This window comes from Podarcis gaigeae (assembly GCF_964106915.1).
Source record: "Podarcis gaigeae genome assembly, chromosome: 13".
NCBI lineage: Eukaryota > Metazoa > Chordata > Lepidosauria > Squamata > Lacertidae > Podarcis > Podarcis gaigeae.
Genome location: NC_139689.1, coordinates 10,241,625 through 10,267,199, shown reverse-complemented (window position 1 = coordinate 10,267,199; position 25,575 = coordinate 10,241,625). Strand labels below are relative to the sequence as shown.

Sequence of the window (25,575 nt, the reverse complement as noted above, 5' to 3'; positions counted from 1 at the left end):
AGAGGGCAAAAGATCGAAAAGGGGAAGAAAGGGGGGAAATGGAAAAAATGGAAATGGAAGCAAGAAATAGGAGAGGCAAATAAATAAGGAGAAAGCAATGTGAATGGAAAGCACCTGCTAGAAAGCTGAACAGAAAGGGACGGCATTAAAAAAAGACAGACAGCATGCTTGGCAGCCAACATCCTGCTTGAAAAGGAGATAGTCTTACCTTTTGCTAAAATTTTGTAGTGAAAATGACAACACAGTGAATATGCTTTGCCTTAATCCATAAATGGCTCTATGGTCTGCATCTTGCATTCTATATGTTTCCACAATATCCCAGAGGTCAGATGCTTGTTCAATCTCATTCAACTACAGAAGAAATCTGGTGTCTATTCTGCTCCGTCTCTTAGCTGGATGCAGAATCTTCTTGGTAAACATGACTCCTGGAGGGATCATTATTGTATTCAATATTCCAAATGCCCTATTTGTTCACTTTCCAAGAATTTCTCATGGGATATTACATCCCCAAGAACCTATTGATTGCTTAAGGCCATAGGCATTAATATCGCTATAGTGTGATATTTCTGCCCTTCCATTCACCTTCATTCCCTTTTCCCCACAGAAATCATGGTATAAATAATTACTATTATTAATTAATAAATAATTAATTCTAATGAGAATGACTTCTTTAAAGGTAAACAACCCTTCCTCTAGGACAGTGATCCCCAAATGGATGTCCTTCAGATGTTTTGGATTATTATTCTGCAGAGCCCTTCTGCAAATGGAAGGAGCCATTTTTTTATCCACTCTGTTTTCTTATATTTTTTTTCCTTGGGTTTCTACAAATTTCTTTTTTATGTTCTTCTGACACACATATGCTCTGTTGTGTGTGTGTGTCTTGTGTGTTTGCGTGTGTGCATCTGTTGCTTTTTCCTCTCTTTTAGAAGATATCTGAAGGCAGCCCTGTTTAGGGAAGCTTTTAATGTTTAATAGATTATTGCATTTTAATATTTTGTTGGAAGCCGCCCAGAGTGGCTGGGGAAACCCAGCCAGATGGGCGGGGTATAAATTATTATTATTATTATTATTCCAAGCTCCAGCTTTAATTCACTTGGTTAAAATTTCATGCTCCTTTCTTCAGCATCAGGGTACCTGTGATTCTATTCTGTGAATTCTTGCTCTCTTGCATGATTAATATGTTTTATAAAGGTTATCTCTCTTCCTCCACTCAACTGAACCTGCCTTTCAATCAAGGAAGTTCTCAGCTGTGATGACCATTGCCTATTATTACTCCTTTACCCTGGGGTATCTCCTACACATCACCAGTTTTCGGAATGATTCCCCACAAAACACTAGGTTAACCCAGTTGGGGCTGGGAGGATGACCCTTTTCTGAACCCTGCCAGTGTAGACAGTTGTGAGCTAGATGGCCTAACTTAGTGTAAGGCACCTTCCTCCTTTCCGTAGAGTTCTGTTTCTAGTCTCCCTATTCCCTCCCTCACCCACAATAGTTCTAATGTTAGGGCTTATATCTACTCTTTTTTGTTGGGCCTTGTACAAGCAGTTTGCCTCTTTCTAGGCATGGTTCTGAACAGTTTTGCCTTTGTCCCAATTGCTCTCCCCTGGAAAAAAATCTGCTCTTTAGTGCTATACCAGAACAAACTGCAATCTGCAGAAAACCCTATTGTTCTTTGTTCCGATTCAGAACTAAAGAAATTGGGTTTCCCCAGGGGGAAGGTGGCAAAGCAAAAGGAGGTGTGTATAAGCCGCTAGTCTGTTTCTTTCTCAATTTGCATAAGAGTGGAGGCAAATCTATTCAAAATGAATTTACTCATGGCATTCGGTGGCTCCGACTCTATCAAGCTTTGCTTGTCTTGGACCATTTCTTAATATCAAGTGTCCACTTGCACCCAAAATACTTCTGCACTGTCATTTTTAAACACACACCCACCCCTTAGACTAATTATATGGCAATTTATACACAAAAATCAATACGTTGCACACGTAATACAAATAATATGCTGTGCTATATTTATTATTCATAACTGAATAAACATATTAATGCCTAATTTTTTCATATAGCTATAGACATTGTTGTATATAATTTTGGTGCTGTTTTTATAGTGTGTGTGTGTGCAATATACAGTATACATAATGTCATTCATATAAAAATATTTGTAACAACACATATACTTTTCAGGATTTGTTTGTATTTTTAGCAGAGCTAGGAGGGAGGAAAAACCTCACTTGCTTTCCCTTCTGCAGTGACCAAAGGCAGATTCTCACATTCTCCATATCAAGCCCGTCTGTGTGCCTGCAACCAAGAAGTACCTGATTCAACGGAACATACTCTCTTAGATTGCTCTCTACACAGTAGACTTCGCCAACTGATGCTGAGCAAAATGTTGGCTCTCCAGCCTATAACTCCAAGAAGAAGCCAAATGAGGTTTTTCCTGGCAGATCGGAACAAAGATATCACTGCTTTAGTAGCTTCCTTTTTAGCCACAATTTTACTTGAAAGGGTTCCTAACAAACCATCCTCTCAGGGAACAGACAGGGCGAAGCAGAATATATAAGTGCACACGATCACAGTGTGACCTTATGATCTTCGATTCAGGTAGGTAGCCATGTTGGTCTGACACAGCCAATATAGATACCTGAAGTTTGCATGCACACGAAAGCTTATACCAAGAACAGACCTGGTCTCTGAGGTGCTATTGGACAATTTTTTAAATTTTTTTATATGTTTCTTATGATCTTTGACAGCTTCACCCTTGTCCTTTTAATTATCCCAGTGATTTTAAATGTTTTATACTGTGATGCCAAAAAAGGTATTTGATTTGAACCTCACTTCTCATTGAGATTAATGAGAGAAATAGGAATGAGGAGGAACCCATATGCATAATTCCATCAGTAGTCTGAACTTCACCATTCTTCCCTTTGGAATGCATTTTAAATGCCTTCTTTCAGGATCCACCTCTTTTTATGGATTGCATTCCTGACAGCCTCTTTCACTTCTGTGTTCCTTATGGTATATATGAAAGGATTCAACATTGGGGTGAGGATAGTGTTCAAGACTGCTACAACCCTAGTTCCTGGGGATGGGTGCAGGACGCTGGGCCTCACATACACAAAGATGAGAGCACCGTACAAAATAGACACCACAATCAGATGAGACACACAGGTGGAGAATGCCTTCTTGCGCCCTAATGCAGAAGGTATGCGAAGTATGGTTGAGATAATAAAGACATAAGACAGAATGTTTAAAGAGAAGGTTGAGAGAATAAATAGGATGGAGCTCAACAGTTCCAGCAACTGACTGGGGGTGGTATCAGCACAAGCTATGCTTAGCATGGGGCCAAAATCACAGTAGAAGTGGTCAATGACATTAGAACTGCAGAACGGCAACGTCCACAAGATGGGTAGCTGAAAAATCATAATAATAAATCCCCCATACCAGGTGGCCAGGGACATTTGAATACAAACATTGTTGGTCATAATCATTGGGTACCGAAGTGGCTTGCATATGGCTAAATAGCGGTCAAATGACATGGCTGTGATGATAAAAAGCTCTGTAGTTCCCAGCGTGAAGTGGAAGAAGTTCTGGGCCATGCAGCAATAGAAGCAAATAGTGGTCCGTGTTTCTAAAAGGGCCTGCAGCAACTTAGGTACAACTGTAGTGGTGTAGCACATCTCCAGAAAGGCAAGGTTGCTCAAGAAGATGTACATTGGTGTCTGAAGCCTTGGTATGAAGGCCACAATGATGGGGATGCAGCCATTCCCAATGATGGCTACAATATACATGAATAAACCCACAACGAAGAAGATTCTGTGAAGATCAGGTAGTAAAGGAAACCCCAGAAGGATAAATTCAGTCACTGTTGATGTATTCATCACTGGAAATTACCATCAAATAATCCTCAGATGTGTCTTGGAGGACATCCCAAATGTCCATGTATAAGAAGGACCCTGGGTTCCCATCTAGGAGAAGGACAACTCTGATCCTAAACCCCCATTGCCTTGCAGGATATCTTCAGGAGAAGAAAATACTAAGGAGAAAACACCACACAAACGCAGAGTGGGGTCCCTAAAATGGTTGGATGGCACCTTGTACATCATCTTCTGGCAACTTGTGCAGGCATCTGGTGTCAAACGTATCACTCTGCTTTCCTTTGGACCACATCAGTGAGGCTGAGAAGGGGGTCTTGTCATCTGGGCAGTCCAGGACCTCCATACACACTGCCTAAACTTGTGCTCCATGGAGGTCACTTTGGTGCAGCTAACACAGTGATAGATGGATGCAAGCAACAAGCTTATATAGAATTAGACTGCCTAGGGATGCTGGGTGGTGGGTGGGTGGGAATGGCATTTCTGTAGTGGAAGTTTATTATTATTATAAAAAAATAACCTAACTATGTACCACCAGTTAAAAGTCATTTAAACTGAGGATGCTCAAAATAGCAGTAGAACTTCTAAAATCGATGCAATGTGATTCATTTTAATTAAATCTCAAAAGGAGTATTAGAAAGAAGGGAAAGAATGAACAAATGAAGGCTTCCTTGGAAGTACCAACAGTATATATCAAGCAAAATTGTATATTTATTGGACTTTCAAAGATGCAGCAGCTCAAGATGTTATTGTTTTCATATTTAGACAGCAGACTTTTTGACTAGGGAAAAATAGAAGAGGAAGGAAGGAAGGAAGAAAGAAAGAAAGAGAAAGACTGTTAACCAAATGATTAAGAACATTTAAAACAAATATGTTGCTTATGGATACCTTATGGTTTGCTTTGAAAATTCAGGATATAAATTTAATAAATACACAAATAATAAATACCCACTTACATAATTTACAAAACCTTAAAACAGTGGTGGTGAATGTTTTACAACCATATTTGATGTTTATGGTCTGTAGACCAACTAAAGTGACAACTTCTGTCATCCCTGGCTATTGGTAATGCTGGGTGGTGGAGAGTAACCTGAGTCCAGGTTACTTGCTAAAAACACTTGCAGACACAAGGGAAGTTAAAAAGACATTTTCAGCAATTAAGGGGATATTTGGGGTTAAGGCCATGACATTAAATTTACACCAAAGTTTTGAAGTTCCCTGACACTTTTCGTGTTAGTGAAATATTCACATGATTTGCATACACTGAAAATATCACCACTTACTGTTAGGTGGATAATTACCCACTTATTTCAATAATGGGAAGTTCCTCATGATTTTGAATTAGGAGAAGAAATGTGCTGCAAAAGAAGGAAAAATACAATGCAACCAGCCATTAATGAATAAATAAATGGAAAAAAGTATTGATAACCAAAACACTAAAAGGCAAGCTTCAGCAAATTTCAAACGGGCTTCCACACTGAAATTTTGTAAAATTAACCACACTTAAATAGGTAATAGTGATTCCACTCACCCCTAAGTGTTTTTGCTGTACATCTTCCATTTTCTGTTTTTAGAGACGTTTTGGATGGGGATAAATGATTCAAATGCAGGTTTTTCCTAAAATGTTTGAATGTTACCGTTTGTACAGTCAGTTTGTAACAAGATGTCCTTCTTGACAACTTATCCAGAATATACATTCTCTTCTATCAAGGACAGCTTTGGTTGGGGGTTATTTGCTCACTTTTGTCTTCCAAGCAATTGATTGTTCCATTTGTCCACTTTCTAACAAGAAGCACTTGTCCAAATCTCTGAACATGGGACTTAAAATACATTTTATTAAGTATGTCTTGGAACACAGGAGTCTTCATGTTTCTCAAGGGACATGGCAAACTTCCAATAATGCAGGGTTCTCCAATGGCTATTAACAAGTTTCATTAACAGGTAGAAAGTTTTCTGCAGATTGAACTTTGCAAACTCACATGAGAAAGGCAGATGGGAAGGTGGCTTACTCATCTGCCGAATACCCATTTGGGGAATTGAAAGACTTCCTTAATAAAGGCCAACTAATACTTTAGAATAACTTTCCCCGATCTGGTCCCCTTGGCTATGTCTCCCATTATCCCTGATCATCAGCCATGCTGACTGGGGCTGTTGAAAGTTGTAGTGCAAAACATCTGGAAAGCACCTGTTTGTTGAGTGAGATGATTTAGATGAAGAAAGAACAAAGAATAGAAAAATAATTACTGATGGAAATTTCCACCTGGATAAAATAGAAGACTTATGGAAGCAGTGTTCGGTCAGAAATCGCTGCAGTGAATTTGTGTCCAGATTTTCACTTTTTGAAATATGGGCATGAAAGGGGGCATTTTAGGGGCATGGTGGGACCAGAGAGAAAGGGAGCTTTTCCATCAATGCTATTTCCATCCCCCAGCCCCTGAGTTAATTAGTAGAAATAAGGTTTAGTTTTCAGAGCTGTTGTTTCTTTTTATAAAAACAATCCATAGGTCATGACTAAATAAAAGCGTCACTTTCGTGATTTAATAAGGATCTTCCAACAAATTATGTTGTCCCATAATTCTATCCAACAACAAACAACAACTGAAGAATTTGGGTTGCACAAACACACATATTCTTTAATCAGTTTACATACGTTTGCACTGCACTGTTCAAGTCTAAAAGGTTTTCCAGATCATGCAAAAATATAAAAACAGATTTAAAATACTGTATTTTTCGCTCTTTAACACGCACCCGACCATAGCATGCACATAGTTTTTAGAGGAGGAAAACAAGAAAAAAATATTCTAAACGAAACAGTGGATGTATGATTTTTGTGGTTCATGCTGTGGCCACAGACATGTGATCTGACGGTGAGTTTGAGGTAGCCCAATGCAAAAATCCTGAGGATCCATGTGGATCCATGCTTTGTAACCACATTTTTGCACTACTGCGGCCCCAGGCAACAGTGGGTGTGTGATTTTTTTGGTGCAAGCTGTAGCCATGGACATGCTATGTGATCTGATGTGAATTTGGGGTGACCCAGTGCAAAAATCCTGAGGATCCATGTGGATCCGTGCTTTGTAACCACGTTTTAAGTGGGGAGGGAAGGAAAAGCACTCAAGGGACAAGGAACACGCATGGGGTGGGTGGAGAAGGATGCTGTTAATAATGCAGAAGAGGGGTATAAGAGGAGAAGCAAGCAGGCTCTGCTTCTCTCCCTCCTCCCCAGCTCGCTGAAAAACTTTGCTGCTATTTAGCCAGCTGAGTGGGGAGGAGAGAGGGACAGAGAGCCTGCTTGCTTTAAAGGAGCCAACCGGACTCCTCTCCTCTCCCGCTTTGCTCCTTTAAAGCAAGCAGGCTCTCTGTCCCTCTCTCCTCCCCACACAGCGGCTCTTCTCTCGCTTTGCTGTTTCAAAGAGAGCCACGGAGGAGGGAAGGAAGGGGAACCATGGATCCTCTGCTCACGACTGCAGCAGATCCCCCCGCCATCCGTAGACATTCGCTCCATAACACGCACAGATGTTTCCCCTTACTTTCTAGGAGGAAAAAAGTGAGTGTTATGGTGCAAAAAATAAGGTAAATGTCATCACTTTAGAGCATGAAACAATAGAAGATGAGTAACTCTCAGTGTTAAAACTACTTGAAGACTTCACCTGGTAACATGAACCAAACATCAAAATATTGGTGTGGGACTGAAATTCTAAGGATATGTTGACTGATGTTTTAAGTGTTTGTTTGTTTGTTTGTTTGTTTAGGGCAGCCTTCTTCTTGCCCTGGTAAGCAACCTGGCTGCTAAATTCTGCACCAGCTGAAGTTTCTGAGCTGTCTTCAGAGGCACTTCAGAGGCACTAACGTATAGCAGTAATGTAACTTAGAGGCTTCCAGAGCAGACAACAGAAGTTAGGCTGGGCCACCAGCCGGAGCTGATGGAAGGCACTCTGAGCCACTGAGGCTACCTGAGTCTCAAGCAGCAGCAATGGATCCCGGAGTACAGCCAAGCAGAATGCTAGTTCTGCTTAGAGTACACCCACTGAAGTTAATGAATCTAAGTTAGTCATGTTCATTAACGTCAATGGGTCTCCTCTTAGTAGAACTAGCCTTGGATACAACCCAATAATAACAACAACATAATAGCACAACCATTGGCAATCATAGTAATAACTGTAATATGGCTGGCATTAGTGAAAGATCTATACTGCAGCAAATTCTAATATAATATTACCATTTTTGTGCAATATATTTTTGAACATACCCTACATTGTGCCTTTAACACTAAGCTAAGATGTTCTTTGCTCCTTGCATTGCACTCATCATCCATGTTAAATACAAATATCTCAATCTTCAGGATTCTCACAAGACAACTTTTACCAGCCAGTTTTTTGAAGCACATTTTAAAAATCATTTTTTGAGGGCCGCACTCTTTTTATGGATAGCACTCCTGACAGCAGCTTTCACGTCTGCATTCCTAATTGTATATATGAAAGGATTTAGCATTGGAATTAGGACAGTGTTCAAGACTGCTACTACTCTGCTCAGGCGAGATTGGGCAAGGACATTAGACCTGACATAAATGAAGATCAAGGCTCCATACAGTATAGAAACAACAATCAGGTGAGATGTGCAGGTGGAGAATGCCTTCTTGCGACCCCTGACTGAAGGTATCCGAAGGATAGAGGAAATGATGAAGATGTAGGACACTGTGTTGAAGATCAAGGTCATGATGACAAACACAATGGAACTGATAAATCCCAGTAACTGACTGACGCTGGTGTCAGAACAGGCTAGTTTTAACAATGGGCCAAAATCACAGTAGAAGTGGTCAATGATATTGGACTTGCAGTAAGGCAACGTCCACATAATAGCACACTGAAGAAACATAATGATGAATGATCCATACCAGGTAGCCAAGGACATCTGAATACAAACATTCTTGGTCATAATCATGGGGTACTGAAGAGGCTTGCATATGGCCAAATAGCGGTCAAAGGACATCACCGTGAGGATTAAAAGCTCTGTACCGCCAAAAATAAAATGGAACAGGTTCTGAGTCATGCAGCAATAGAAACAAATCGTGGTTTGTGCTTTTATTAGTGTTTGTAGTAACTTAGGGACAACTGTTGTGGAGTAGCAGATCTCCAGAAAAGCAAGATTGCTCAGGAATTTGTACATCGGTGTCTGAAGCTTTTGTTCAATGACTACAATGATGGGGATGAACCCATTTCCTAGGATAGTTATGATGTACATACATAAACCTACTACAAAGAAGATACTGTGTAGCTCATGGAAGAAAGGAATTCCCAGTAGAATAAATTCATCTACCGTTGAGGTATTTGATATGGTCATCACAGCAGAAGAACTCCAATAATCCTCTGAGGTAGTTCAAAGTATGTCCAAAACTTCACACACACACACACACACACACACACACACACACACATAATGATTTTTTTCCAGATTGACAGAATTAAACTGGCCTGCAAAAGAATAAAAATGGAAAGCCGCGTGAAGAGTCAAAAATAGTAAACTATGGAGAAAATAGCAATTCATCCTGAATATAATAGGCAGAAACACTGAAGGAAAATAAACTTACCATCAATGAAGATAGATCCTTATGGAATTTTGTTTTAAAGTTCTGTCATCAGATTTACGCCATCAGCTAAGAAATCCTCTATCATTTTTCCTGGTTATTCAATGATAGCTCATGGTAGCTCCTTTTTCATGGTGTTGGAAGTCTTTAGTAGTGCATAACACTTTGTGAATAACCAGGACAGTATATGCAATATATTAGAAATGTCACTACAGTACTCTACTTATTTTTAAAAGATTTATTACATGTCTACTCCAATTGTGGGAAAGAATGTCTCATGATTCTGGAGATGAAAGCAATTGAGAGATACAAAATAAAGGAAAGTCTTCAACACATTCAACAGGCTGAAATTCTGTAAGAATAACACCCGCTGCGATGCCTCTTGGCTTTTTTAGACCCCATCCTGCACCTATTTTCACCATCACATGACAAAGTTGTGTTCTACAGGAATGCTTCTACTTGATTAAATTGCTATGATAACACAATGTTTATCCGTACTACAGTTGCACAGGAATAGAGAATCTTAATTAGAAAGGATGGCTTTTGAGCAGGTCATTTATTTTCTTTGATCTTCCAAGCAACCAATTTGTCCACGTGCCAAGCATTTCTCATGAGAAGCTATTTCGTCAAGTCTCTCAACATAATATAACACATGGTTTTGTTGGATATGCATGATTTCTCATGAGAATGATGTCCAAGAGGGAAGGGTTGTCTCATGAGTATTCTCAATATTTATGAATGTAGATCAAACTAGAGTTATGTAGAGTTTTCTCTACATAAAACCCAGAAGCCTGGTGAAGTTGGACTGTGTGTGCATATGTGCGTTTCTGTATTTTTCAGATGGGCAAATATCCATATTTGGAATCTCAGCTGGCTTAATAAACAACCATCTACAGTTTGACATAATATTCAGAATGCTTAAAATGTGAAGTTGGTTATGTTGGTTCATACAGAGTGTGTGGAGGAGGAGACAGTCCACAGCTGGTCACTATCTTTAGTAGACACAAGCAAAATGTCACCAAGCTGTGAAAAGCGTTTGAGATCTCAACATATTTTCATCAGACAAGATGTTGCGTGTTCAGACCTTTAAACCTCCCCCTTAAATAAATTCAGACAAGACTCAAATTTTGGTTTGGTTTTTGGCAGAATTTAGGCCACACTTTATTGATTACAGCAAGTGAGTGGCTGCATAGGCTCTGGTTTGACTAGCTCCCTGCACTGTTGCAGGTAGCGCTGGCCCAGGGCACCAGCATAGGTCAGCCTAGGGTGAAACCTGGATAGGCAGAAAGCCGGGAACAGGCTATGTCCACCACCCAGATATCCGCCTGGACTCCGGCATGGGCACAACCCCCTCGCAGGGTTGACCAAACCACTGAGTCCCTGGATTCCTTTAATGGAATACCCTTCACATAGGGATGGCGAGAGGGTTCCCCCATCCCTATCACCTGAACCAGAGCCTATCCGCAACCTTACAAGTTGTGACGATTTGCTACGCGGCAGGCAAAACCCAAATGACACCAGCCAATCAGCCAAGTGGTGAAATTCCTGTCGTGCCCCTGTCCCAATGACAGACGACAGATGATGGCATAACAAGGTCAAGCGCACAGCCCTAGAAAATAGGGAGAGGTGGGCGGGTGTTCTGATGCACGCACCGAAAGAGGAAGCTCTGGGTCATGTGCATAGGTATATATATAGGTCCCTTGATCTGTTTTTGGCTGCATCCCATTGGCCTGATCAAACCCTGCATCAAGGGACCTACCAATCGGGTGTTGTGGATATCCAATCGTACCCACCCACAACACAGGGTTTGGTTGCCAGATCTCACTGCAATATGTGCCCTCTTTAAGGGAGGACCCGATTTACACAAAGCGTCTGTTAGGGGAATTAAAAGAAATGTGGCTCTGCCCCACCACATTGACTGCTACTGATAACCCCAGAGTGAAACCCTGGAGAGCTGCAGCCAGTGTAGACAATACTGATCTCAATAGACCTGTGGTCTGACTCATTGTAATGCATCTTCCAACATCCCTATCAAGTGTTTGATGGTTTAATAAGGGTCATTAGACAAATCATGAATACTGCCTTTTTCAGCTGATCCTTTCCCTCCCTCTTTTTGGCAAGACAGTATGCCTGTTAAATATTCAATCATATGAAATTCACCCTAGTGCACAACTTACAGAGGTGGGCTATATAAACATCAGAACAAGACTGCATCAGGTGTGTGTGTGTGGTTTTTCTTGTCTAAGATCTGGAAACACAGAATGATCCATGGAAAGCATTGTTCTCAGAAGTGTATATGGACAACATAAGGCCACACTTGGGCAAAACTAAACATTTCATTCGTTTAAATAGGAGGAATTCAATAAGGGGTTTAATTTCCCCATTGCAAAAATCAATTAATCAATTTCCTATTTTTGCAATCCTAGTTTTGTACACATTGTCACTTATTCCTTGTTCATTGAGCTCCCACTGCTGGTTTTGGAAGCCACACACACAACATTAGCCGCAATCTATGAGGATTCTCTAGTTTCTTGAGCAATGCTGCTGTTTGATCCTCTTTCTCTCTCTCTCAAATCAGCTTCAATATAAGCCATGTTCACATTGTACTTAAGTCAGGTCTGTACATTTGAAACAGCTGCTGTGCATGCACAGGTGAGCATCTATGTGCAGAAGGCAGTTTCATGAATAGGAGTTCCAGCATGGGAGGGTGTGTGTGTGTGTGTGTGTGTGTGTGTGTGTGTGGCATAGACAGGGAAACCTGTCATGTTGGGTGAAGACATCTTCTCTCCATCTCGGAATGTGTACATAAAAATGCAGCTTGAAAGAGACCTCACTGCATTTTAAGCCTCTAAAGTGTATATACTGAATACAGAGGGTCTTAGAGTACACATGCAATGGGTCATTTTTATGTCTTTTAAAATTTTAAAGTCTATCTGACCTTTCTGCACTGAGCAGCCAATAGTGGCTTGGAGTAGTAACTGACAAATCCAATAGCAAAGCCACAAGTTTGAAGGAATTAAGTTGTCTTCACTAAATGACATGTACACAAAGGTGCAAATCATTCCACAAATGAAAGGAAACTGCTTGGCATTTGTGCATGATGTAAAAAACTGACCTTAATAAACAATTAACAACAACAACACACTGCCATTTTGAAAATTCACTGCAGCTCTAACCATGCCTACTCAGATGTTATTCACATGGAATGTAGTGAGGCTTGCTTCCAGGTAAATGGGGTTGGGATTGCAGCTTTAATATTATATGTGCCCCAAATACATCATCCAAAAAATATTTCTCAGAATCCTCCTCTAAAAAGGTAACCCACATCTCACCTTCTCTTTCACTGGAGAAGTTAGTAGTAGCACAAAGTAAGTTAAAAGGTAAAGGAACCCTGGACAGTTAAGTTCAGTCAAAGGTGACTATGGGATGGGGTGCTCATCTTGTTTTCAGGCCGAGGGAGCTGGTGTTCGTAGTAGTACTATTTTTTAATTGAACTTATATACTGCCCTATACTCAGAAGGTCTCAAGGTGGTTCACAGAGCAAAATCAACATAAAAACCACCATATATATAATCAATATGAAAACAACAACCCAATAACCCCTCGACAAAAAAACCAAACAAACGCATTTTAAAAGGGCATAGTCTGTCAGTCAGATCAACCAAAGGCTGATGAAAAAAGGAACATATTTGCCTGGCACCTAAAGGTGTATAATGAAGGTTCCAGTTGAACTTCCCTGGGGAGAGTATTCCATAGATGGGGGGCCACTACAGAGAAGGCCCCCCGTTCTTGTGCTACTAGTAGCAATAGGTAGGAAGCATCACACTTGCAATTTTAAACACATTTTTTTCAAGAACTTCTTTAAGGAACTCTGTCTTCTTCAATATCACACTCCTGGGAGCCTCTTTCACTTCCATGTTCAGCATTGGCATGGGGGCAATGTTTAAGACTGCCACTATCCAGCTTACGCAGGACAAGGGATGAACATTGGGTCTCACATACATGAAGAGACCAAATCTCTCTCTCTCTCTCTCTCTCTCTCTCTCTCTCTCTCTCTCTCTCTCTCTCATCTTGGCTATTTTTCCTAGGAATAGCTGTACTGGCAAATCAGCTCTATAACATACTATATTTGATGGAAACCAGCTCTTAACCCTAACCTGCTTAATCCGAATTGTTAAATGCTAGGCCAAACAAGAATTTGAGGGCTTCTGGAGTATTTTCATGTGTCTGTAACAAAGGAGTGTTCTAGAGATGTGGAGCCAACAATGCAAAACCTTGCATTACATTGATTGTGAGTCAAACAGATAGCTTACTAGATGCTGGATGCTGCGTATACAGCATATTTAAAGCACATGGCATCTCCCCTCTAAATCCTGAGAACTGTAGTTTGTTAAGGATTCTGGGAATTATAGCTCTGTGAGGTGTAACACTTTAATGGAAGTCATGTGCTTTAAATGTGTGGTAGTCCTGTATGATCTTAAATCTCATGGTATACTGTAACTCCCAAAATGTACAGTCCTATGCATGTCCAGTGAAATAAGTTCAATTGAGATCAGTTGTACATATTCCCAGGTAAATGTGTTTAAACTGCTGCTCCAAAGGTGTTGACCTCCAAAGTCCAAAAGAATATTCCCAGTCCTTAACTTCCTTAAGTGGGAAGAAATGGCACACAAGCCTGAATCAAGAAACCACCTCCTTAGAGCAAAATGTCCTGCTTAGGGCTTCCCTCAAAACTTCTTTGACCTTTTCATTCCTGAGGCTGTATATGAAAGGGTTCAAAAGAGGAGTCACCACTGTGGTGAGGATGGCAGCAACCTTATCAAATGCCAGAGAGTAGCTTTGATTTGGACGGACATACATGAAGATGGAACTCCCGTAAGCGATGGTGACCACAGTGATGTGAGAGGCACAGGTGGAGAAGGCCTTTTGCCTCCCTTGGACAGATGGGATTTTCAGGATGGTGGAGATGATATAGCTGTAAGAGACCACAGTGAGCACCAATGAGCTGAGGACCACCAAGGAAGACAGAAGGAAGTTAAGGAGCTCAATGAAGTGAGTGTCCACGCAGGCTACTTCCAGCAGAGGTGCAATGTCGCAAAAGAAGTGGTTGATGTTTTGGCGGCAGTATGGAAGTCTGGAGACAATAACTGTAGGGCAAAGAACTGAGAGGAAAGCCCCTACCCAACAGCCCAGAACCAGAAGGAAGCACACATGTCCATTCATAATGATGGTGTACCTTAATGGATTGCATATGGCCACGTACCGATCAAAGGACATGACTGCTAAGAGGATAAACTCCACCGTTCCCAGGAAGAAATAAAAATATGTCTGAGTGATGCAGCCTGTGAACAAAATGGTTTTCTTTTCAGCCAGGAGGCTGGACAGCATTTGGGGGGCAATCACGGTAGTGAATAGGATATCCAGAAAAGACAAATTACTGAGGAAGAAGTACATAGGAGTATGGAGTCTCAGGTCAGTCCATATAATGGAGAGGATGACCACGTTTCCCATGAGGGTGAGCAGGTATGTGAAAAGCAGGACCGCAAAGGAGAAGATCTGAACCTCACGGTGGGCTGGGAAAGACAGGAAAACAAATTCCTTCACTGACGAATGGTTGTTAGTCTCTGGATCCATTCTTTGCCCTCTGCAATGGAACATACTTTTTAAACAACAAACTGGAGCTGAGCTCTTGCTGCATCATCAGAACCACATGTTATTCTAGCAAATATAGTTTAAGACCCAATATATTTTAATACCTTCTTTTGATGAACACAGCTGATAAAGGTAGTTGCTCCCAGAAATGCTCATGCACAATTTTTGTTGTTGTTAGTCTTCTAAGGCTTTTTAGCCTTTTCATAGAATCATAGAAACAGAAACGGAAAGGACTCTGGTGGTCATCTAGTTCACGCCCCTATAATACAGGAATCCTGTTCACAGCCATTCCTGGGTGGGCTCAAACCACCAACCTTCTGGTTAGCAGGTAGTTTTTAGTGAATACTATTTAGAAAACAACTCACCTTGCTGATGTTCAGGAAGACTGACATCCTACTAAGCTGACGTGGCTCTCCTTGGCTTGTTGATTGATGTGATCAACTTCAAACCTAGTAAGTCATGATGACTGCTAGTAAATGAGTGGTGCTAACAAAAGATTGAGAGAAGCTTCTTAGAGTCCCATAGATTCACAAATGGAAAAAGGATGGAGAAAACAGGAAAGCAGAGAGATGAACACCTTCCACTTTCTTAGATATTTTAAATGCTGCTATTTCTAAATGGAGTGAAACCCCCTTTTCTTTCGCATTTGTTTTGGACCCTCTCATGTGACTGCAAGAGACACTTCTCTCACACACCCCAATATTTAATGGGAACTAGGTGTCCTATTAATGGTATTTTCCATGCTGCTCAAAACTGGATGTTCAAATGCTTCCTTAATTTAACTTGAATTTAATTTATATATTGTATCACTTTTTTCTGCTTTTTAAAAAAGGGTTGTGAAGCCCCTCAGAAATTATGGTTAAAAGTCAGGTTATTAATGCATTGATAAATAAAGACATACTAATAGGCTGGAACAGCAGAGGCATAAACAATAGATATGAGGTATTTTTTGGTTTTGGTTTTACAATCAAATGCTAAATAAATTTTAAGAAATAAAATAATTAAGTAATACCAGGTTGCCTTAGATGTAGCTGGCTCTACCAATTAAATCTGAAGCAAAACATCCAGGTAACTTTGAAGGGAAAAGAGCTTTCATTGGAAATAGTCTCCACTCTAAAAGTAACTAAGGATCTTGATTTATTTATTTTTTTGGAAGTACGGATAATTTATCTCCAGTTAGTCAGTAATTACCACATATTGAGTTTAAGAGTTGCTTTCTTGTCTAAGTCACTTCTTTCTCTTCAGATTGTCCATTCAGATACAAACAACCACTCTCAGTGGTTTTGGAACTGTCAAGTGCATCTTAGTGCAATTTCAGATTCTTCTCAAACCCAAGAGATTTAAAAACCTTAAGAGCTTTCATAATCATCAAGGGCCCAATTTGTGGAAGATTTCTAGCTCTCAGAGCTTTTTCAATAGCATAAGTCTCCAAGATGGAAATATAGTGAAGACTTTCTCTGTTCCACAAAGCAGAAAATTAATGCAGAAATTAATCAACAAGGGCATGTTATCTGTGAAGGATCAACTCTTTTGAAGAAGAAAACAAACTCATCCAAAAGTACTCCAGACACAGTTAACTCTTTTGATGATTTATTTTTTTACCTTATTTATTTCATAAAAGAAAAAACCCCAAAGCAGCTAAAATACTTTAGAGGATTAGAGGACTTTCTTTGCAATCTCATTAGCTTCCAATTTTTGCTGATCTTTACCTATATGCTCTATTTACAGGATAAGGACTAAAAACCCATTCAGACGTTCCCATGATGTGAAGTATTTCATAAGTTAAGGCAGGCACCATCAAACACCTCTGATATAATTGTCTGACATCCTCATTGCTATTAGCTTTTAGGAATCACCTGGTGAATTCTGATCTGATCTTGTAGGCCTTTACTACTAATCAGGAAATACACAAATGCACACATTTTCTAGTTTTCTTGTTTTCTTGCTGCAATATACACATCATGAATTAGAGAAGCATCATTTAATACTTTGGAATTGACTTGTGGCAAACCTGCCCAAATATCCCCTGACCACATTAGACTACACAAGTCATCATATCCAACACTGAAGCCTTGCCAGGGCCATCCTATGGCTATGTTACAACTGTCACATTCACACAAACACACCCTTAGGGCAGGGGAAAACTGCAACATTCTATAAAAGATTTGCATTTTTTTATTTTATTCATTTATAGCAGTTACATCTTACCCTTTAGTTTTAAAAAATGTTTTCAGAGCAGGTTACAGAGTAAGTTCTAAAATGGTTCCTCCATTAGGTTCACAAACTAAAAAGACACGACACATAAGGAAACAGGAAAGGGGAGGGAGGAGAGAGAATCTAGCTCAAGCACAATTCCTTAAAGTTATAGTCCTTACTGTTACATCTGGTTTTGGTGATCATTCCAGTTGTCTTTCCCTTGATAAAGAGCAATCCCTCTCTGGAAACATTTATACTTCTCCTTCTAGATAAGATTTAGGAGGTGACAATTTCCAGGCATCTCCTGTCACACAGATCTTCCCTTATTCATGTCATTTTATGGAAAAGAATTCAACCTAATATGTTCTATTTTATTTATTTCACTTTAAAAAAAGTTGTAAAAAATGCATGAAAACAACCATAGCAAAAAAGTAAATAATCATTCACAATAAGAAAGCCAAAGTTGAATTTGCCCACAGTCGTATATGCTTTGTGTGTGACATAATCTGTCAATAAAGACGTAAAAATGCTTTATGTGATCTTTGTAGGCCATTCTTTCCATTCATCTTCCAAAGAATGCAACAATAATTTGACAATCCAACACAATTTGATGATTTCTTTTTTTAAAAAAAATAAAATCCAACTGTACATGAAAATTCAAACTATTCCTTACGCTTCTGCCACAAATTTATTCTGCCCACAGCTCCCAACATCTTTAATTTCCTCACCCAGTTTCGAAACATCTCTATAAAGTAAGTCCCCATTTCATGAAAAGGGACCATGCTGAGCTATGAATGAGTTGCCCAATGCCACCTGAGTTCATAGTCACAGTGGGTATGTATATGAAGGTGCTAAGATCTAATGTCCCATTTTTCAGGCATAGCACATGTGCCCCCCCCCCCAGTAATAGTATATTCCCTAAACCTCAGGTGCCTACTGTTCATTATCCATTTCTTGTCCATTATAAACTGACACCTCCATACCTGGGGAAAATAGCACAAGTATCTGGGTTGATCAGATGCGATTTCTGAGTTCTGTACATTTCCCAGTGAAAAGTTCCACTAGACCCAATACCATCCACATTGTGCATAATCCTCCTTTCATTTACCATTTGTTGTCCTCAAATACTTTATTCCTGGTGAATCCCTTTTTCAGGGCATCTTTCACTTCCTTGTTCCTGAGTGTATATATGAAAGGGTTCAGCAGTGGAGTGACTAGGGTGTTTAGGAGGGATACCAGCTTGTTCCAACCCAAAGAGGCATGTCCGCTTGGCCTGACGTAGATAAAGATGATTGCCCCATACAGCATGATGACAACCATCAAGTGAGCAATGCAAGTGGAGAAAGCTTTCTGCCTCCCAGAGGCTGACGGGATTCTCATCACAGTGGAGATGATGAAGATGTACGAAACCACCGTCATCAGGGAATTGCAGAAGACCACAATGGTGGCCACGATGAAGACGATCCACTCTATGGGGCGAGTGTCGGTGCAAGCCAGCTTCAGCAATGGTCCAACGTCGCAGTAGAAGTGATTGATGATATTGGGGCCACAGAAAGGCAGGCGGAACACTAGAATCGTCTGCACCAAGACCGTCATCAAGCCACCAAGCCAAGAGCCACAAGCCAGCTGAACACAAACCTTACTGCTCATGATGGCATGGTAGTGGAGAGGGTGGCAAATAGCCATGTAGCGATCATACGCCATGGCAGTGAGAAGGAAGAATTCGGTGGCCCCCAGGAAAAAATGGGAGAATGCTTGAGCTTTGCAACCAGCTAGGCTGATTGATTTCTTGATTGAAAGTAAGTTGGCCAGCAGTTTGGGTATGGTCGCGGTCACATAGATGATTCCTAAGAATGAAAGGTTTCCAAGGAAGAAGTACATTGGCTTATGTAGAGTGGTGTCATGGACTACAGTGGCCACGATGATAATATTCCCAGTGACAGTCAAGGTGTAGATCACCAAGACACCCACAAACACTAGAATTCGCACCTTTTGGATGCTGGGGAAGCCCAGTAAAATAAATTCGACCACAACTGTTTGGTTTTCCATCATCACCTGCATTAAAACATAGGAAGGAGTTACAAAACCGGGTCAGAGAGATGCTCTATCTAGAAGGTGATTCTATTAGGGATGGGTGAATCTGTCAATTTCTGGTTCTCTCTGTTTCTCATTTATCTAGCCTCTTCACATTTCAAAACCAATTTTGCATGCTTTTTAAAGATATAAATTTTCATGCTCACTTCTCCCCACTACATGCATTATTGTATGTTTTACTTGACTGGAGAATGGCATTGCTAAATTGGGAGAAACACAGATTATGTAGGACGGCTGTGTTTTGGGTCATGTACTGTTTCAGAAAGTGTAGTAAGCTTGCATTTTAACATGAACTGAATTGGGTTGCTTCCCTATCCCTAGATTCTATCTATTGGCACATACCCAATTCACAGATCTTAAAGGCCAATAGAAATGCTCATAAGCAGATACAATGGCAATATCCACCCATGCTATTAGTCTCCAAAGAAAAATTGTCCTCTGTAACTATCCATATATCCAGCACAAAGAAATAATTACATTCTCTGGAAAAGAGTCAGGATTCCTGCATTGCTGAGTGTTGCACTAATAACCCTTCAGGTTCCTTCCAATACTACAATTCTATAAAGCTATGATCATAAGCCCTGTCTCTCTATACCACTTTAGCCTTCCTTCTAAGGAGAACAAAACTCTTAATTCTCAATACGTTCTTTACACCTCCACACATGTAGATAATTGAACTATATGATTTCACTTTAAAGTGAACTTTAGGGATTTAGAAATTAAAATTTAAAATGTCAGATTTGGACTGAAAATAAAAAGGTCAAATCCAGATTGCAAATTGCATTTCAGATTTAGTTTTGCAATTTGGACAGAAAACCCTATATGGCTCTGTAAAAATAATAATTCATTTAATGATCTGGAGTAAGTGTAAATAATAATAATAAAATTAATAATAATAATAATAATAATAATAATAATAATAATAATAATAATAATAATAATAGGTGTGACATTGTGGCTCTGAAGACACGGTGCTGTTTAGAACCTCAAACATTCACACATAAAAGTCACAGCAATAGAAGGAGATGAACTAAAGCATATACTTAATTCCTTTTGTTTTCTGCTGTAAGATTTTCGAACATTGCCATTCAGTTCCTTAAGTGGCATGATAGGACTATCAATTGAGTAAAGCTTTTGCAGTTGACCAATAACTTTGTACAAACAATGAAAATATTGGTCACTGGTTCACCACCCACCCCATTGTGCCACAACCACCTTGTTGGTTCAATAACAAATGGCACTTGATTGACGTAGAAAAATAAACCACACATTATCATATGATTGAAAAAGAAAGAGGGTACTCACAATTTTACACATCCCGACTGGTCCTCAGAGTAAACATTTTCTGTTTGTTTCCTGGAAAACATTGTCACATATTCTAGTATTTGTATAGTATCCACTATTTTCAAAGCACTTATAATAATGAGAAAAACAATATATGCAATATAGAGCATGTTACTCAATAGCAGCTAAAGATGCTATCAAACTATAACACTGTCTGCCTCTTGCTCTGATGCCTGTATATGCGCAGATGAGCACAGAAATGAGGAGAAAAAGAACAAATACTTCAGGCATATATCTTTTTGCATTCTGCTTCCTGTAGAGCACAATGAAGTTCTTTGGTGCAGGTTTACAAGAGCAGTTTAAATATATGGGAAAGAGTACTTCAGTCCTAACCATTCCCACTAGGGAAATTAAACCACCTGAGAGAGGCAGAGAAGCACTTTGGGGAACTGAAGATGTGTTTTCCTTGGCAAGTGCCTGGACAAAGACGGAGGGTTTGAATGCTATGGAGCTGCTGCTGGTGGACTGCTAGCATCATATACTCAGAGAATGCATAACACATTATTAAAATATGGAACTTGCTTGCACAGGAAACAGTGGCTGGCTTTATAAGGGGCTTACACAAATTATTGGAGGAAAAGGCTATCAACAGTTACTAGCCATGGTGGCTGAGTTCTGCCTCCACTGCCAGAGGCAGTAGGCCTGTGAATATCAGTTCTTGGGAAACGCAGGTGGGCAGAGTACTGTTGCACTCCTGTCTAGCTTGCAGGCTTCCCATGGGCATCTGTGAGAACAGAGTACTGGACTAGATGGGAGATGAGTAAAAGCTGGAAGACCACAAAATGCATCTCTAGATCAGAGCAGCAGAAAAGGGGGGCATCCCGCTTCCAAAAACCGCTAACCAGATGCTTCCTGCCTTGATCATACATGCAAGGCAGGAACACAATGGCTCTCCCTTGTGCTTTGCCCCCCCCAACATTAAAACCCCCCTTTCTTGTTGCCCAGAGAATGATAATGCCTATGAACACGGAAGATCTGTTTAAGTCTCATGGCAAATCACCATTGTTGGAATCATCCTTTAGGAATGTCTTCAATGCTTTCCTTAAAAACAAAGCAAAATACAAGTGGTTGTAACCAGTCAGTTGGTTAGAGCGTGGTGTTGATAACACTAAGGTTGCAGGTTCAATCCCTGTATGGGACAGTTGCATATTCCTGCATTGCAGGGGTTTGGGCCAGATGATCCTCAGGGTCTCTTCCAATTCTACAATTCTATGATTCTAATAGTTTAGTGTCTTCAGGTGCCTTGTCAGAGTAGAAGTATAGAAATGTGAATCAATGGCCATCTTTTAGGCAAAGAGTAGTCAACATATTGTACCTGTGTATACAGTTAGTTCCTGGGTGTGGAGGAACTACTTGAAGAGGGAACTTTCTGTAGAGATGAATGAGAATAGAAAGGCAATGTGGGCCTTGAGACTGAAGAGTAAATAGGACACCCTGTCTACTGTATTTAAATAATTAGTTTGTGTTGAGTTTACCTGCAGTGCCTGTTTCCAAGAAAGGCTGGGCCTTCCAGTTCCCTCTAGATGTGGTAGACTACAGACATCATTATCTATCTGAAGAAGTGTGCATACACACAAAAGCTCATACCAAGAACAAATTTAGTTGGACTTTTTAATATATATATATATATATATATATATATATATATATTTCTATCATTATCTATGACCATTGGCTTGTCTGAAACCTGACACGGGAATCTTGTTATAATAATATTATAACCTCAAACAAAAAAAGCAGCTAGTCCCTTGTCCCCCACTCCTGGCCAGCTTAGTCCTCCAAGACCTGGGGCAAATGTACCTGGCTGCCTCCACCTCTGTAAGCACCTGCTGGACCCAGCTGGACTCTGCAAGGACCCAGCTCTTCAAAAGGAACATTAGCAGCGCTTAGGGCTTTAAAGATCAGCACCAACATTTTGAATTGTGCTCGGAAATGTACTGGGAGCCAATATAGGTCTTTCAGGCCTGGTGTTATGTGGTCTCAGTGGCCACTCCCACTCACCAGTCTAGCTGCTGCATTTTGGATTAGTTGTAAATTCCGAGTCACCTGCAAAGGTGACCACCATCCTCTGAGACCAAAAGATGCCTAGACCTTCTGAAAGTGTTGCTTACGATTGTGAATTTTTTATTTTTTATTTTTTGACACAGACAGAGGCAAGCAGTTTCCCAACTTTATATATTTTTAATCCTCTTTGGCAATAAATGGCAATCAAATCAAGTCACTCCGTATCAGTTCAGTGGAATTTTTTTTTTAATATTCACTGCCTTCCTCAAAGCTTCTTTGACGTCTTTGTTCCTCAGGGTGTAGATGAAAGGGTTGAGGAGCGGGGTTATAACTGTATTCAGCACAGATACCACTTTGTTTACCTCCAGAGAGGAGTTTGCTTTGGGCTTCACATACATGAACATCACTGTTCCATATTGTATGGACACCACCGTCAGGTGGGCGGCGCAGGTTGAGAAAGCCTTCTGTCACCCCGACGAAGAAGGGATGCGCAATATGGTGGAGATGATGAAGATGTAGGAGATGGCAGTGAGTAAGAAGGAGCTGAACAGGAGAAGGGCCGACCCCACTAACACTATCTGCTCGAGCAGGTGGGTATCAGAGCAAGCCAAGCTCAGCAATGGGGTCACATCACAATAGAAATGGTTGATCAGGTTGGGGCCACAAAATGGGAGTTGGCAGATCAAGATGGTCTGCACTATGACAGTGAAGAAACCTCCTAGCCAAGACCCCAAGGCTAACTGCAGGCAAAGCTTGCTGTTCATGATGATGCTGTAATGCAGTGGGTTGCAGATGGCTATGTAGCGGTCAAAGGACATTGAGGCAAGCAGGCAGAATTCAGTAGCCCCAAGAAGGAAATGGAAAAAGGCTTGGGTGATGCAACAGTAGAAGCAGATGGCCCTCCTCTCTGCCAAGAAATTGGCCAGCATCTTCGGCGACAGCGTGGTGACATAAAAGATCTCCAGGAAAGAGAAGTTCCCTAGGAAGAAGTACATGGGGTTGTGGAGATGGTGATCATAGATGATGATGAAAACAATCAGGATGTTTCCTGTGACAGTGAGGATGTACATAAGCAGAATGGGAACAAATAGATACTTCTGCAGCTCTGCGGAACCTGGAAACCCTTGGAGAATAAACTCAGTGAGGACAGTTTGATTTGTTTGAGGCATTTCTTGAAGAAGACTCATCTGCCCGACTCCTTTCTATACCTGCTAAGAGCATGGGGGAAAAGATCAACAAGACAGCAAACCTTTGCAGTGTGCAGCTTGAAGGGACTGAATTCATAAAAACTGACTCCTTCTGGAATTAATGATTGCCCAGGCCCAAAAGTTTGATTCAAAGCTTTACCTGCATAACTTTCTTCAAAACAGAGCAAAAAACAACAACAGCAAATTATACATCTAAAGAGTCCTGTGATGTTCAGGTTCATTATTTTAAAAATAACTTTAAACAGGACTGATGTCAAAACTCTATCTCTCCCCCATTGCAGCCTTCATCACAACCTGAGGTTATGTGCTTCTGGAGTGAGCTTCATTATCAATGTTACTTCCACACTCGCTGGGAACTCCCTTTCAAAACGGAGATTTGCAACCTGTTACCTTTGTTACCTGATCTAAGGTTAAACACTCATGCGCTAGCTAGCAGAGAATAACAATAGTTAGTTATCACCTGATCTAGAAGTTTGGAGAGCTTAATATAGCCCCTTGGAAAATCGTTAAAGCCTGCAGTAATGCACAAATGCATTCCTCCTTTTGGTGTCAATTATACGATTATACTTAACAAAGTAGCTATATCACCATCCTGCTTAGATTTCTAGTTTAATTTCAGAACAGGCTCAAGTACCCTATGTTAAATCAAAAGGCATGTTATACAAGGAGGAGGGGGAAGAGGGCACCATACCAGCTGCTCCTAGTACAGATCCATGGAATTACCGTACATTCCATACATTCTCACTAATCCATACAACAACCCTTTAAAGTGAGTATTGCAAGTAGGATGAAGGTTCCCTGTGACAACCCAGTGAATTCATTTTTGAGGCAGGATTTGAATGATGTATAAAGAGAAAGAGACATTTAGATTTTGATTTTGTTCAGTCTGGGGAAATTAAATGAATGTCAAAACTTGAGCAAGGTCCTTCACTTGCAAATGTACAACCACAAGTTAACCTTCCTGGTTTCCACCAAGATAGACACATCAATGTCTGCTTGATTATTATAGCTCATATCAGAATAAGAAGTTTGCTTAATATTTTTCTAGCCCTGGTGGAGCAATAACAAGCAAGGGAAAATGGTATGGTCCCACCCCCATCCAAATGAATAAACATACCGGTACTTTAGGAGAAAGCAGAACTTAATTTGCTTAAATCTTCAGAACAATCCAAATTCACACTTATCTAAATTTTGCAATGCAGTTATCCAACCAAACAATATTAATAAAAATGCATTTTATTGGGGAAGTGTATAAAATGTGAAGATGTTAGTGGGGAAGAACATACAAAATCCTTTTTATTAGGGGAAATTACTTGCAAAAAAAGGCGTACATTAGTGTATAAAAAAGGTATTTATTAAGAAAAATTGCACTAAAATGCTGATGAATTTCCTGAGCTTTTAAAATTGTATTGCTGCATAATGCGGAGAACTGAATTTAAAATTCTAAAAAGTGAGAGGGAGAAATGAAATGAAATGAAACTGTAATTGATAGATCCTTCCGTCTCCAGACACTACCCACAAACTTCCAAACTGATCTTCAGAAACAGTGGTGTAAGAAATCTGCTTTAAAATGAAAAAAGATAAATATAAAATCACGCTACCTAATTGCTCTGTTTTCTAAAAG

At 40.2% G+C, this 25,575-nt stretch overlaps 4 protein-coding genes across 4 annotated transcripts; all 4 read right to left on the bottom strand.

The window, feature by feature from the left end:
- Nucleotides 1–2,815: 2,815 nt before the first annotated feature.
- On the bottom strand, nucleotides 2,816–3,875 carry LOC310828957 (olfactory receptor 6X1-like; the record flags this gene model as incomplete). The annotated part of the gene is made up of 1 exon (XM_083707078.1): nucleotides 2,816–3,875. One exon carries the CDS (start codon nucleotides 3,873–3,875, stop codon nucleotides 2,934–2,936), a length of 942 nt encoding a protein of 313 aa, XP_083563204.1. The 3' UTR covers nucleotides 2,816–2,933.
- Nucleotides 3,876–8,060: 4,185 nt separating this feature from the next.
- LOC310828954 (olfactory receptor 6X1-like) lies at nucleotides 8,061–9,248 on the bottom strand. The gene has a single exon (XM_083707073.1). The coding sequence runs from the start codon at nucleotides 9,207–9,209 to the stop codon at nucleotides 8,265–8,267; it is 945 nt and encodes a 314-aa protein (XP_083563199.1). The 5' UTR covers nucleotides 9,210–9,248; the 3' UTR covers nucleotides 8,061–8,264.
- Nucleotides 9,249–14,133: 4,885 nt separating this feature from the next.
- Nucleotides 14,134–15,087, bottom strand: OR6M1 (olfactory receptor family 6 subfamily M member 1; the record flags this gene model as incomplete). Its single annotated transcript, XM_083710560.1, has 1 exon — nucleotides 14,134–15,087. One exon carries the CDS (start codon nucleotides 15,085–15,087, stop codon nucleotides 14,134–14,136), a length of 954 nt encoding a protein of 317 aa, XP_083566686.1.
- A 3,318-nt stretch (nucleotides 15,088–18,405) lies between these two features.
- On the bottom strand, nucleotides 18,406–23,912 carry LOC310830731 (olfactory receptor 6X1-like; the record flags this gene model as incomplete). Its single annotated transcript, XM_083710559.1, is given in 4 exon segments — nucleotides 18,406–19,148; nucleotides 22,215–22,272; nucleotides 23,001–23,210; nucleotides 23,214–23,912. Coding segments are annotated over 4 exon segments (1,710 nt in total).
- Between the last annotated feature and the right edge of the window lie 1,663 nt (nucleotides 23,913–25,575).

Coding starts and splice junctions, on each gene's coding strand:
- LOC310828954 (XM_083707073.1), bottom strand. CDS start 9,209: ATGACCATATCAAATACCTCAACGGTAGATGAATTTATTCTACTGGGA.